This window comes from Pelophylax lessonae, assembly GCF_965119305.1.
Source record: "Pelophylax lessonae genome assembly, chromosome: 4".
NCBI lineage: Eukaryota > Metazoa > Chordata > Amphibia > Anura > Ranidae > Pelophylax > Pelophylax lessonae.
This window is the reverse complement of record NC_138771.1, coordinates 505,639,712-505,653,776: the sequence shown is the minus strand read 5'-3', so window position 1 is coordinate 505,653,776 and position 14,065 is coordinate 505,639,712. Positions and strand designations below refer to the sequence as shown.

Below are 14,065 nucleotides of genomic sequence, written 5' to 3'. Positions count from 1 at the left end.
CGGGCTGCTCTATGCTTGTGAAACACACAAAAAAAGCTGCTGGGATTTTATAAAATGCGCCCCAATAAAAACACACGGTACTGCAGAACCATGCTTTTCTAGCAGGCTCCAACATACACATATTTGCTAGATGCATGGCGGTACCTATACATATTTAAAAAAGGCAGCGCATTTTTGTGTTCGGCGGGAAAATTTGCTATTTTGCTTGTGTTACCACACTGCACAACACCCTAAAATGTAGTTTGTAAGCAGAGTTAGGTGGCCTGTGTGGGCTGTGCCGCCCCCCACCCCCTCTCCCACCTATCTGTATACCGGAGATAATACAGAACACACACAGATCGAATTCTGCAGGGTTTGATTATCTCCCTCTAACCACAATTTTTGCTACCGGAAAGGAGCAGCATGGAGAGGAGGTAGGGGAAGGTAATCAAGTCTTGTATAGTCTGATGAGAGAGCGATCCTGTGTTATACAAAAAGGGGGGAGAGAGCACAGCCCGCATCTCCTCCCGGCTCTCCCTGCCTTGCTGTTGTTATCTGTACACCTGTCAGCAACCAAGGAAGCTGTGGGGGCTGCAACCAATGTCATCTTGGGTTGTTAGAACGTGGGCAGGCAGACCCACTGTTAGCTGAATCTGGGTCACAGGAGTGCGGAAATAAGTGCTTTCCTGTGACCCACATGAGAAGTTGAAGTACAGACTTTCAGCTTTAATTCAAGGAGTTGAACATAAATAATATCAAGTACTAATTTTAGGAACTGCAACCATTTTTATTCACGTTCCCCCTATTTTCAGGGGCTCAAATGTAATTGGACAAATATAATCATATTAAAAATGAACATTTTATTTATTTTGTTGAGAATCCTTTACTGGCAAAGACTGCCTGAAGTCTGGAACCCATGGACATTACCAAAGACAGGCTCTAACTGCAGCTGTCTTTGTTTGTGGGTCTTTCTGCCTTTAGTTTAGTTCTGCCTTCAGCAAGTGAAATGCATGCTCAGTTGGGTTGAGATCAGGTGAATGACTTCAGGCCATTTCAGAATATTCCACTTCTTTTCCTTCAAAAGCTCCTGGGTTGTTTTTGCAGTGTGTTTTGGATCAGTGTCCATCTGTACTGTGAAGTGCTGTCCAATCAACTTTGCTGCATTTAGCTGAATCTGGGCTGACAGTATAGGTCTATACATTGCAGAATTCAGCCAGCTGCTTCTGTCACATCATCAATAAACACCAATGACCCAGTGCCACTGGAAGTCATGCATGCCCATGCCATCACACTGCCTCCACCATGTTTTACATAGGATGTTGCGCGCTATGGATCATGAGCTCTTCCAAGCCTTCTCCACACGTTTTCCTTCCCGTCATTCTGGTACAGATTATTCTTTGTTTCATCTGTCCAAATAATGCCTTTCCAGAACTGGTCTGGCTTTTTTTTAGATGTTTTTGGCAAAGTCTATTCTGGCTTTTCTATTCTTCAGGCTTATAAATGGTTTGCACCTTGTGGTGAACCCTCTGTATTTTTTCTGGTGAAGTCTTCTCTTGATTGTAGACTTTGACGAAACGCCCACCTCCTGGAGAGTGTCCTTCACTTGTCTGGATGTTGTGAATGGGTTTTTCTTTATTATAGAGAGGGTCCTGCGATCATCCACCACTGTTGTCTTCCGTGGACATTCAGGCCTTTTTATGTTGCTGAGTTCACCAGTGCATTCTTCTTTCCTCAGAAGGTACCAACCTGTTGATTTGGCCACTCCTAATGTTGCTGCCATCTCTCTGATGGATTTGTTTAGTTTTTGAAGCCTTACAATGACCTGTTTCACTTGCATGGACAGCGCCTTTGAACGTATGATGTATTTTCACAGGAATAGATTCCAAATGCAAATAAAACACTTGGGATCAACTCCAGACCTTTTACCTGCTTAATTGATGAAGAGGCAGCCCACAGCCGACCATGAAACAGCTTTTGATGCAATTGTCCAATTACTTTTTGTCCCTTGAAAAAGGAGGGGGGGGGGGTGGCTATTCTTAAGAGTTGTAATTCCTAAACCCTTCCTCCGATTTGGATGTACATACCCTCAAATTATACCTGAAAGTGTGCACTCTCAACCCATATCTATAAAATAACTATAGCTTGAATATGTTATTGTAAATACCCCAAAAAAACTAAAAATTGTGCCTGTGTCCAAATATATATGGACCTAACTGTATGTCAAAGACTTTTATAGATCAGGTGTGAAAGTCAGATATCTAATATCAAAGAGTTTAAACAGAAGAGTCCTGCTGGATGCCATGCTTAATTCTGACAAAAGATTCCTTTCTAAGGGTTTGTACCTTTTGGCATTGGTGAGACAGATGATGCGGCCCCTGTTAGCCACGCGGTCTGCGTTTTCCATTAGCACCGTCCTGGACTCATGCTGATAATCTGTGATCTTACACAAGGACTCCACTGCTGCCACCAGCCCATGGAGGATGCTGCAACACTCTGGGTCTGCCCGTGGATTTGGAGGGCCAATCGAGGCTAAGGCTGCCATTAACTAGAAGAAAATAAAAGTTTTTTTTTTTTTTTTTAAAAGGTTTGAATTAGGGAACCAAACACTTACTCAGACATGGCAGAAGCAATGAAAATAAACCATTCTGCAGGGCCTAACAAGTAGGTGCGATGCATTGGATAAAAGGATGTCTAGCAACTCTCCATATAAATGGCAAAAAAAAACAATTTCAGAGGAGCTGCAAAATATGCAGATTTGTATATGTTATTTCTTTCCTTACCTCCTGCAAGTTTTGGTCCTCTTGAGACCAACTATTCATTATCCGGGAACAAGAATCACTGACTATAAAATTCACCTAAGACAGAAAACATGTTAAGGTTAGGAAATTGTAAGACATGGCAGCTAAAAAAAAACAAAAAAAAACCACCACACTAAAATGCTTTAAGATCATTACATTTTATTACATTTTTAAGCTGAACCCCAGTCATTCCTTCGGTCTTGCACAGCTATTGTAGTGAAATAGTTTACTCTGATTTCACTGAACACTGCGAACTTCTCAAAATGTGCATTACAAGCTACAGCAAGTCAGTAAGAGCTTGCCTCATTTCCTGGCTGGAGGACATCCAGCATCATCTAGCTTACTCTTTCATCCCCAGCCTGACTGTCCCTGGCTCGCCCCTTTCTTTCAATCATGGGAGGCTCAGCATCACATATGTTTGTTACCTAGGGAGTTCTGCTTTTATGTTTTTAAAAAAAAAGCTATGTACAGTAGGGATCGACCGATTATCGGCAAAGGGGGGGGGGGGATATGCACTTTCCCCCGATATATCGGAATCGGCCCCTGAGGTTACCGATATTGCCGATATTTCGGAAAGTGCTTGTACCGGAGTGATGCCTGCAGCTAGAGGTATCACTCCGGTAGCGGCGTCCATAGCGGACGGTCAGCTGTCTTGAAATGACAACCGAAGCGGCTGAGAAGCCGGTTGGCTGTCATTACAAGGAGCAGGAGGGGACGTTCCCCCCCCCCCCCTCCTGCCGCCTTCTGCGGCTCGCCCGGGTCTCCTGTTTCACTGGGAGACCCGGGCAACCAGTCTGCACGGCCGCCGAAGAGAAGACCCGATCAAAGCCGCATTCGGCTCTGATCGGGTCTCCATGTAAAAATCCGGAAGTGATGTCAAGACATCACTTCCGGGTACTGGCGCCAGATTAAAAAAAATTACAGCATTCAAAACAGCCAAACTTGGCGTTTTGAATGCTTTTAAGTACAGAGGAGGGGTTCGGGATCTTTTAGACCCCCAGATCCCTCCACAAGAGTACCTTTCAAAGAAAAAAAAAATACTTTTTTTTTTTTTAAATGTACGAAAATATCGGCCAATATTGGCTGATACCGATATGCAATGACCAAAATATCGGTATCAGTAATAAAAAAAACTATATCGGTCGATCACTAATGTACAGGTCCTACTACTAATCATGATCTGCCTGCATCACAAAGAAAAGTAGGCCCAGTGATAAAACCACTGGATCTAAAATAAGATGAGTAATAAAAGAAAGGTTTTATTGAAAGGTTACATTTGCATGTTAACAATAAAAGGTGGGATGAACCAGGGAAGGCAAATTATGAGCAGACTAAACTTCAGCTTTAAATGCAGAATCAAACAAAATGGTTCACAAATTTATTATCGAAATACATTTTTACCGCCCCCCCCCCTTTTTTTTTTTGTGATCACTATAAATCAGCATGTACAAGGCAGTGTGTCATCATCACGCTGCACACTGAAGCAGGGTATACGCATTGGGTAAAAAAACAAATAAAAAAACTGACAGAACTCCACATCAAGAATTGTGATGCGGTAATCTCTCCCACTACTACTACAACTGTAGAGGGATTCAACCCCCCCCCCCCCACCAGAATACACTGATCAGCGCTTGCAGCCATTGGGTGCGAGTGCTGATCGATTCGAATACTGGTTTTCCAGTCCAGCAAGCCCATTCGACACAAGTCGGAGGTTATACTTGCTTCTGTTGAACAGACAGCAGTACACATGTACTGAAAGTTGCTCTTGCAGCTGATTTTTGGTACGAGTGCACCGGGCTAAAGAGACCTCAAGACCCAAGATCCTCGTGGTATTTCTGTAATGCCATTGAGGTAGCACACGGATCAGGCTGATGCCCTGTAACTACCAGGATTTCTAAATATAAATCATACCAAAAGAACCTATGACAGATAAAATGTAATCTGCATTTGAAAATGCATAATCAGATGCAGATCATATATATACATTTTTGCTTTAGTGTTTACACACACTTTCAAGAACCTGTGACTAGATTGAATGGCATTTTTATTAAAGGACCTGGATATCCAATTTCCAAATCTCAGCACTGGGAGAGGGAGGGGCAGAGCTGTAAACCAATCAGGCTCGTTTTTTTTTGCGCTATCCATCCAAAGCTTACCAAATGCGTTACAATCTGTTTGTACAATCTCAATGGCCTGCCGGACTGGCTATGAATTGATTGGATAGATTAGTTAGGTCCAAAATTTATTACATACTTAGAGTCCTAAAAGAAGCCAGGGACTCTGCCCCAGTACTCCAAAGGAATGACAGGGTTCAGACAAGGTCATCCAGAGCAGTCTGTACAGTAAATAAAAAAAGATGCTGCTCTCCTGACCAGCCAGGGTGACACAAGATTGTGGAACGGCTTCAATCTACATTTCTTTACCAAGAAACTACACTCTCTAACCGTGGGGTAGGGAACCTTGGCTCTCCAGCTGTGATGAAACTACAAATCCCATCATGCCTCTGCCTTAGGAAGGCATGCCTGTGGCTGTCAGAGTTTTGCAGTGCCTTGTGGGGATTGTAGTTTCCGCACAGCTGGAGAGCCAAGGTTCCCTACCCCTGTTTTACCCTGCCCACTGGGCTTATATAGGGTCATGGTGGGAGGGGCAAAAAGCATCATGGGGCGTGGTTTGTTGCCGGACACAAGTAGGTTGCAGCTATTCCACAATCTTGTGTCACCCTGGCTGGCTGGGAGAGAGGCATCTTTTTTTTTTAAATTTACTGTACATACGTCTTAGGGCTTCATTTTATATAGTTTTGGTAGATCTAAAGCTGATTGTAAAGAGATTGTTTGGTCAAATTATACATGTATGGTGAGCCTAACCCTCGAGAGGAAGACAGAGTGATTATATCATCATTTGAGTGCATTTTCATTGTACAACCAAAGGCTGGAGGTGGGTCTTGGACCAGGCTGTATTGCTAAACTACAGAGAAAGCCTGACAGAGTTGCAAGTTGAGGTTGTAGTCTTATGGCAGGATCCCAATCACAAGACTGGCTGAACAGTATTAAAAAGGTGATAGCAGTACATATACACTATATGCGCTTCAACTGTGTATTTAGCTCTTTGCCTGAAGCTCAGTTTTAAAGGGACCCTGTCCATTTGTTTCAACAACAATCTCCCTATCAGCTTATATGTGCATTGAATGTAATATCAATGAAGTGACACTCTATAGAACAAGTGTCAAACAAAAGGCCCGCAAGCCGAACGTGACCCTCCAGGCCATTTCATGTGGCCCTTGAACCTCTTCTACAGCTGCGGCACCCCCTTCATCTCCGCCCCTACCTTGCCTGAGCAGTTGGCAGTAGAGAGGAAGACAGAACTTCTCCTACAGATCCTACGCCTCTGTGCAGCTGCAGTACCCCCTCATCCCCACCACCCCTGGTCTCAGCATTCAGCAGACTATTGGCGCTTTTCCACTGCATGGAACGGATCGGTTTGGCTTGCTTTGGCGCTTTTCCACTGCATGGTATGTGTTAGAACAGTTCGGTACGGTTTGGTACGGCAGCGCTTTTCCACTACATGGTATGGCTCGCTTAAACAGTACCACGTCGGTTGTGGATCCAAGCGTTCCGTACCTATACCATATCCCACAATCCTTCGCATGCAGCCTTGATTGTTTGTCACTACTAGCCACTGATTGGTCAGAGAATCGTTGTAATCCCACCCACTTACTACTTTAGTGGAAAAGCAAACCGAGCCGAGAAGAGCCTATACAGTGCCGACTCGTACCTCGCAGTGGAAAAGCAAACTGAGCCGAGCAGGGCCAAGCAGTGCCGAGTGGAGCCGAGCCGGTACTTGCAGTGGAAAAGTGCCATTTGGCAGCCCTCCTCTGCTCCTCCTCCAGACCCTGCACTGCTTCCCAGCTCTGTCCGCAGCTTCTTCATGGCAGCAGCACAAGCAAAGAGGGGTGAACTGTGATGCAGAAAAGGTTGTGTGACTCTTGACTTCAGATGGTGGGGGGCTCTTGACATCTGATGTAAGGGGGGCTCTGGACTCCTGCTTATATTTAATATGAGAATAATACAATTCTTTGCCAGTTTTCAAACTTTCATCATTTGCTACAGGAGTGTGTGGGCTGTGTGCTGATCTGCACTTGTCCTTCAAGTCTTAAGTTATTACTAAAACCAGTAAAAAATTAATGCAGAGGCAATTATTATTTTGATAAAAAGTAGATACATTTACAGTATATAGTTGTACGGACACAATTGAGGGCAACCAAAATGCTAATGCGGCCTACGATTATATTAAGTTTGACACCCCTGCTCTATAGTAGTTCCCTTGACTCCTCATGTAGCACTTGCATAAAAGTTTACTTAGATGTATCACTCAGCGCTGCTGGGATTCAATGCCAAGACTCCTCTTGGGCTAGTGCCTGCTGGCACCATGGCCAATCAGGAGACAGTTCTCCTGATTGGTGCTACCCTAAACTGCAAAGTGACAACATGGCTCAGTGTTCCAGTAATATTATGCTTCAGGCTGTGCCCCTAGCTATGGCCTTTATCTGTATTACTGTGCCTCCTGTGTCCTCTGTTCCTGACTCCAGCCTCTTGGTACTCAATGACTCCTAGCACGCCCCGCGGTTATTTTCATGGGACCTATCATTCTAGCGCACAGCGCTCCTGTAGTCAGCTTGTGGGATTACAGGCTGACAAACCCCTACCCAGCTTGACAGACAGCAGTCAAACGGCTTGAGCTAAGGAGGAAAAGGAGCTATAGCACGTTTAAGTGACTTCAGCAAAATAGAGGTACAAAAGTGATTTTGTATGGTTTTCATATTGTTTTCTAAACAGACCCTTTCATTATGACTGTATACACTATTGTCTTTGCATCTACCTTAAGTAAACCTATTGCTTTGCCCTGATTAGGAACAGAACAGGATTATTTTGAAACAGCTAGGATGGAAGAATTCTTGTATGATTCAGGACACAATCAGTCCTATCAAGAGACCAACATGTAACTTTTAAGATCTCGGGAATGGGCTTCTACTGATCAACAGAAGAATGGACATTAGGCACAGATGAGACAGCTGTAATCACATTGAATAGGAGAGATAATTGTACTCTTACCAGTTTCTTGAAGGGGAATATATCATACATTATTCTACAATACTCCACAGATGCTTCCACAGCACACGTCCACAGAGATTTTGAGATTGGCGCCAGAGGGATGATTCCCTGTGTGCGGTTTTTGGTCAACATATCAAACTCGACATGCTGTCTGCAGGATTCTGCCATGTACGGGCAGTGATCGACCACAAACACCGTCTTGTGGGCCTCTGAAAAGATTCTCATCTTGTCTGCAAAGTAACAGAAAAAAAATGCCAACTCTAATCATCGTCGCAGATTCAATATAAAAATGTCATACTAATTTAAAAGTATATAAAAAGCAAAACTTTTCTTCCTCCTGCAAGGGAGTAGGAAATGGTTAGTGTTACGTTCACTTCTCCTTCATTCCAGCCTCAGATCTTCTCTCTGGTGTGCAGTTAGAAGCTTTTCCAGCTGGAGGCTCCTGATTGGTACCCATCTTTAAATGATTGAGCAATGCACCCATATGCTCTGAGTCTCCTGCTGCTGTATCTGCACTCTGGTGTCTCCAAGTGACCCCAGAGTCTCCAGTGACTTCTGTGACCCCTCTGTATCCTGCGTCAGCCCTGATCCCTATGAAACCAGGGCTTTCCCAAGTATTCTGCCTTCCTGAGCTCTCTGAACATCCTGACCCCTGGGACTCCAGAGGATTCAGAGCATTCTATGTCAGCCCATGACCCTTGTGACTACAGGGCACTCTGAGCATCCTGTGTCACCCTATGACCCCCGGAACTGCACAGCACTCTGTGTCACCCCATGATCTCAGAGCACTCTGGGCACCCTGGGTCAACCTGTGACTCCAGGGCACTATGAGCATCCTGTGTCATCCCATGACCCCTGGGACTCAAAAGCACTCTGTGTAACCCCATTACCTTAGAGCTTTCTGGGCATCCTATGTCACCCCCTCTTCCCCTAGGACTCCAGAGCAATCTTAGAATTCTGTGTCACCCTGTGACCTCAGAGCTCTCTGGGCATCCTGTGTCACCCCCTGACCCCTGAGACTCCAGAACAATCTGAGCATTCTGTTACCCCGTGACCTCATAACACTCTGGGCATCCTAGATCACCCCCTGACCCTTTAGGACTCCAGAGCAATCTTAGAATTCTGTGTCACCCTGTGACCTCAGAGCTCTCTGGGCATCCTGTGTTACCCCCTTACCCCTGAGACTCCAGAACAATCTGAGCATCCTGTATCACTCCCTGACCCCTAGGACTCAGGCAATCTCAGCATTCTGTGTTACCCTGCGACCTCAGAGCGCTCTTGGCATTCTGTGACTCCAGGGCACCCAAGGCTTCCTTTAGCATCCTATGGTTTTGGTTTGCCCTAAACGCTTACGTGACACCTGTATCCCCATGCAACTTCAGGAAGGCCTCTGATTCTCTCAGTGGATACAGACTCCTGCATGACACAGATAGCTATTCCTTTTCAGACAGTTGTCACCAGAACAGGTGTCTTCATTGAAATATCTCACCTCTATTCCTGGTCTGATAACTGTAAAATTTTGGATTTCCTCTCTCTGTCTCAAGGACACAATGCTCATCAATGGTCACCAGTAACAGGGATGAGCTCAGATGCGTTTGGACACAAGCCAAAACCCGCCTGAGCTATCCCACCAGGAAGCTTTTAATGCAGACAGCCAATCAAAAGCGGTGGACGTATTCCCTGCCATGTAGTCACATGTATATATGGTTCTTGTATACGTGCATCTGTGGGGTTGGGCATGCCTCTGTTACTTTTGTCTGGTTGTCTGCTTTGACAGCTTCCTAGCAGAATAGGACTTGTGTCAGAACTCAGAACGCACCTGAGATCGTCCGTAACCAGGACAAACAAAGGGGTGAACCTCCTCGGTATGCAGATAGAAATAATAACCTGAAAAAAGTTCTAATTCTTCCACACACAATCCAAAACTTAAAAGTTATGGCATTATAATTAAAAGAGGCACTGCACCCTTGTCCATGCAAGGCAAAGTGACAATGCCTCTGTAAAGACCCTACATATACTCACCTTACTAACACTCCCATCAGAAATGTCAGTATAGTGCTTCTCCTTTTAGCGGGAGTGTATTGTATACCAGTGACCCTATGGTGACAGGGTGACTTTAATGCAAACCTAGAATTAAAGAGACATAGAGAATGCCCTCGCCAACCTCTCTGGAAGAGCTTAATGTCTGCCTGTCATGCTGATCCTCTGCCTTTCATATTCTGAGTCACTGACCTGGATAATGATACATATCTGAGGTTTTCTGATCTGCATACATGTGTAGAGCCAGTGACTTAATGTGTTACTAAGCCCAGGACCTTACTTTCACTATATCTGGTCTCCCACAGCACACAGAAATGCATTTGTTTTAGTAAGTATAAACTGCTACATGCCTTTTCTCATCAGCGGTTAGAAGTCACAAGACTGCTCTATCAGTGTCAAGGTAAAGCTTGAAAGAGGAGTTTTCATTCTCCTCTTACTGTCCTATGAGACTGCAGGACCCCTGACCCTCTGTCTGCACAGTGCTGATTGGCCTTGTGCTGATCACATGCACTCTCCCAAGAAAAAATAACCTCTCTAGCAATACGCACCAAACTGAGCATGTGCAGAGTGACTCCAAGGCTCTGTTCTATCAGGAGATAGATTGGGGACTGTGGAAGAAGGGGGTGATCCGAGAAGACAGGATCAAACAGCCTTTTTACACAATGCAGAGGATCAACCCCTTAGGTTCCAGTGAGTATAACAAGCATGCTTTACTGCATATACAGACTGATATTACTGTTGTGGGTGTAGTAACACTTTAACCTGTTGAAGCCAGAGGATCAATATGGCAGCCAACATTTTTAGATTAAACTCATCATAGGAGGCCTCCAGAATTCTCCTTCATTTGCAGCTCCCTATTCCATACATTGCTGTGCTAGATGTGGGCTGCCATAGATTCCACATGGAATAGGAAATGTAACAATGTCCTCTCACCTGCTCAGAGGGCCCAGCGCCGTGCTGGCGGGGGTGTCACAGAGCACACAACAATGGGGTCACCAATTCAGCCATTGCATACACCCCATATTCCTCCCAGGTCAGATGATTACAGGCTCGGGCACCGGCCGGTCCCCCATTGATGGCGGCTTCGCGCTCTCACCCTTCTTGGTCCCGCACACTCGCCGTACATCCCAGGGGTCGCTGGCCAATGCACGCCCCGACTCACAGATACACAACTAAATGATTACAAATTACAATAGTAATGAGATATTCGAAACCCCAGACGGGAAGTATAACATATCACATTTGAAATATTCTATTTTTTTTCTCTTTCACAGCAGCTTCTTCTTCACATCCTCATTGGTCCCGTCTGCCCTCTGTACACCAATAGCCTTAGACTGCGCATGCGCGCCCACACTACATTACCTCACTAAGCATATTGACAAACCATGTAGATAAAATAGTAGAACTATACAAAATGAATATTAATCTATCAGATATCATTTAATTTGAAATAAAAAGGACATTTGAATACCCGCGCATGCGTAGTTCTACTTTCGCGTTCTTAGTGGGTGTACGGCGGGCGGCAGGGACCAAACATAAAAAAACGCGAATACACCGTACAAGACAGGAATTATTCATTTTTAAATGAAATAAACTCTCTGTACAGAATGGCACACCGTTCTGCAGCGAGACTAAGAAAAATACAGTTTGATTTGGGAGGAATTTCCTTGTTTTTCAGAGCGCATGCGCGGAGATTGGTCGCCCTGAGTGTACGTCATGGAACTGGGCGCTGACTGGTGACTGTACTGTTTGGTGTTGGGAAGTGAAGAGAGGTGACAGAGCTTCAGAGGCGCCGAATGTGACCGGAGATCATCGGAAATCGGTAATGAGAGGGGAGCAGGGGGCCATGATCAGCTCTGACAGCCTCTTATTTCAAGTCCGTAACAACCCTTAATCCCAGACACCCCTTCCTCACTTCATTTACAGTTACAGCCTTGTTTGTCCTGTGGAAGGTCCAAGTGTGCCAGGACAGGGCCATAGACTGGAGATGGTGATTGGATGTGGTGTGGTGGACGATGGTCACACACAGTCAGATTAGGATTGGGCAGCCTGGGCTCCCATCTGGTCACATAAACCGCTCTGAGCCCCTCAGAAGAAAAATATACTTTTTGCCAAGTCAAAATAAGTTTGTTTTGGACAGAATGCGGAAGTCAGAGTACCTGTCAGGTTCTTTGCTGCTCTTTGTAGGGGAGATTTCTCCTGACTTCCTGTTACAGAGATGCAGCAGGAAATCAGGAGAATCTATACAAAGTGACAGGAACAAGTCGTCCCCATTGGAAGATTTTTCCTCATCTTTGTCACCAGGAAAAATAGAGAGGGTGATGGAGACACTGATAGCAATAAAAACCCAATGGGCGTTCTATGCTTCCACGCACCATCCAAAGCTAGTACATAAAAAGTGTTTAGATTAATATTATACAAGATTTATATAGTGTCAAGGGTTTACACATCGCATTACAATATAAAGGGGGAAGTATAATTACAGTACAGAAGGAATAGGAGGGCCCTGCTCATAGAGCTTACGATCTAAAGCAGGGTGGATTTGATTTAAATCACAAGTAAAAAGGCTTGATTTAAATCCTAATGTTTAAAGAGAAACTGTCATCTCTGTCCCGCAGCGGCTCCTCCTTTGACCTGCTGTTGGCTCACTGACAGTCCCATTCACTTTAATGGGACGGCTGGTGAAGCGGCAGTGACACATCAAGGTGAGGGAGCAGGTGAGTGGATGCCCGCTAACGGGTGCTGCCATGATGGCTCTGAAATGACAGGTGCTCTTTAAATGTAAGGACTTATTCTTGCTGGTAATTAATATCTTTAATATTTGCAAACAAAATGAAGGTTTCCTATTTAGAATAAGCTGTCAGGTTAGTAAGTGATATCAGAACCGATTCAATCATACAGTTTGTAGTGTACAAAGATTTGCAAACAATGGGATAAAGGAATATTCCTGAACTTTTTTTATCTCATGGTTACTGTGAAATTGTGAATGCATCAATGCAGTGCATGTTATCTCAGCTTGCAGAGCTTGGATTCATTGAATGAGTTTACCAAAAATGTGAATATTGCAGATTAAACCGCCTCATGCTACATAACTAAGCTCAATTTCATGCTGAATAAACTAAATTATTAATGTATCCTAAATAGAAAACTTTCTTTCCATTATTTATTTATTTTTTTACTACAGAAGCATTTTATTAAAATACCTTTGATTAATATTTTAAAAAATCAGATTCTTTTTTTTTTTTTTAATTAATTTTTATCCACCCAGATCTAAAGGGAGGGGGAGGAAATACAAAAGGTAATATCTGCAGGGGGTTGATCTGATAGAGGGGACTCAAGTACAGTCCTTAGGGGGAAGTAGGGTAGGCTTCCCTGAATAAGTGAGTTTTTTTTTTTTTTTTTTAAGGATTGCTTAAAGGCGGGCAGGGTAGGGGCTGACCTGACATACTAGGGCAGGGAGTTCCAGAGGATGGCAGAGGTCCTGGAGGTGAGAATAGGAGGAGGTGACAAGGGAGCTTGGGAGGAGCAGAGAGGATGATTTTGGCAATATCTGCAGATGAGGTTGGTGATGTAGCTGGGGGCAATGTTGTGAAAGGCCTTGTATGTTGTGGTTAGTATTTGGAAATTTATACAGTGGGGTAGGGGAAGCCAGTGAAGAGATTGGTGGAGAGTGGCAGCAGTCACGGATCTGTTAGTAAGGTGTATTAGTCTGGCAGCAGCATTCATGATAGGCTGAAGGGGGGGTATCCTGTGTAAAGTAGGGATGCACCGATCCAGCTTTTTTGGAGCCGATACCGATATCTGGCGAGGTGAAATCGCCGATACCGATCCGAAACCGATCCGGAGCTACTCACAAAGCAAGCGTGTATGGCTTCTCCATTTACAGGCGGAGTGCATCTGATATCACTCCGCCTGTGAGCCGGACCTAAACAGGAAGTAGCGGCTCCCATCCCATACTAGTATTGCACCCAGTAAGGGATGGCTGAGCTGGGACTCAGCAAAAACCGCATCGGCCCGTGGGACGGCTGAACTTTACCGATCTCCGATCCAGCTATTTTGTCCGGATCGGGGGCCGATTTCCGATCCGGATATCGGATCGGTGCATCCCTAGTGTAAAGGTAGGCCAGTGAGGAGGGAGTT

General features: G+C 44.7%; 2 protein-coding genes across 4 annotated transcripts in view; one reads left to right on the top strand and one right to left on the bottom strand.

Annotated features, from left to right (window-relative positions):
- Positions 1–11,260, bottom strand: part of INTS13 (integrator complex subunit 13) — a 56,373-nt gene extending 45,113 nt beyond the window's left edge. For all 3 annotated transcript variants that reach the window (XM_082252925.1, XM_082252926.1, XM_082252927.1), the window contains exons 1-4: positions 10,859–11,260; positions 7,886–8,115; positions 2,760–2,834; positions 2,322–2,524 (exon numbers count right to left, since the gene is read on the bottom strand). In XM_082252925.1, coding sequence (XP_082109051.1) covers positions 2,322–2,524; positions 2,760–2,834; positions 7,886–8,110 — 503 coding nt within the window. In that variant the 5' untranslated portion in view covers positions 8,111–8,115; positions 10,859–11,260. The remainder of the gene's footprint in view (positions 1–2,321; positions 2,525–2,759; positions 2,835–7,885; positions 8,116–10,858) is intronic.
- Positions 11,261–11,628: 368 nt separating this feature from the next.
- The window catches only part of FGFR1OP2 (FGFR1 oncogene partner 2), a 41,733-nt gene continuing 39,296 nt past the window's right edge, over positions 11,629–14,065 (top strand). Inside the window, exon 1 of the mRNA XM_082256647.1 lies at positions 11,629–11,747. The gene's annotated coding sequence lies outside the window, so the exon portion shown is untranslated. The remainder of the gene's footprint in view (positions 11,748–14,065) is intronic.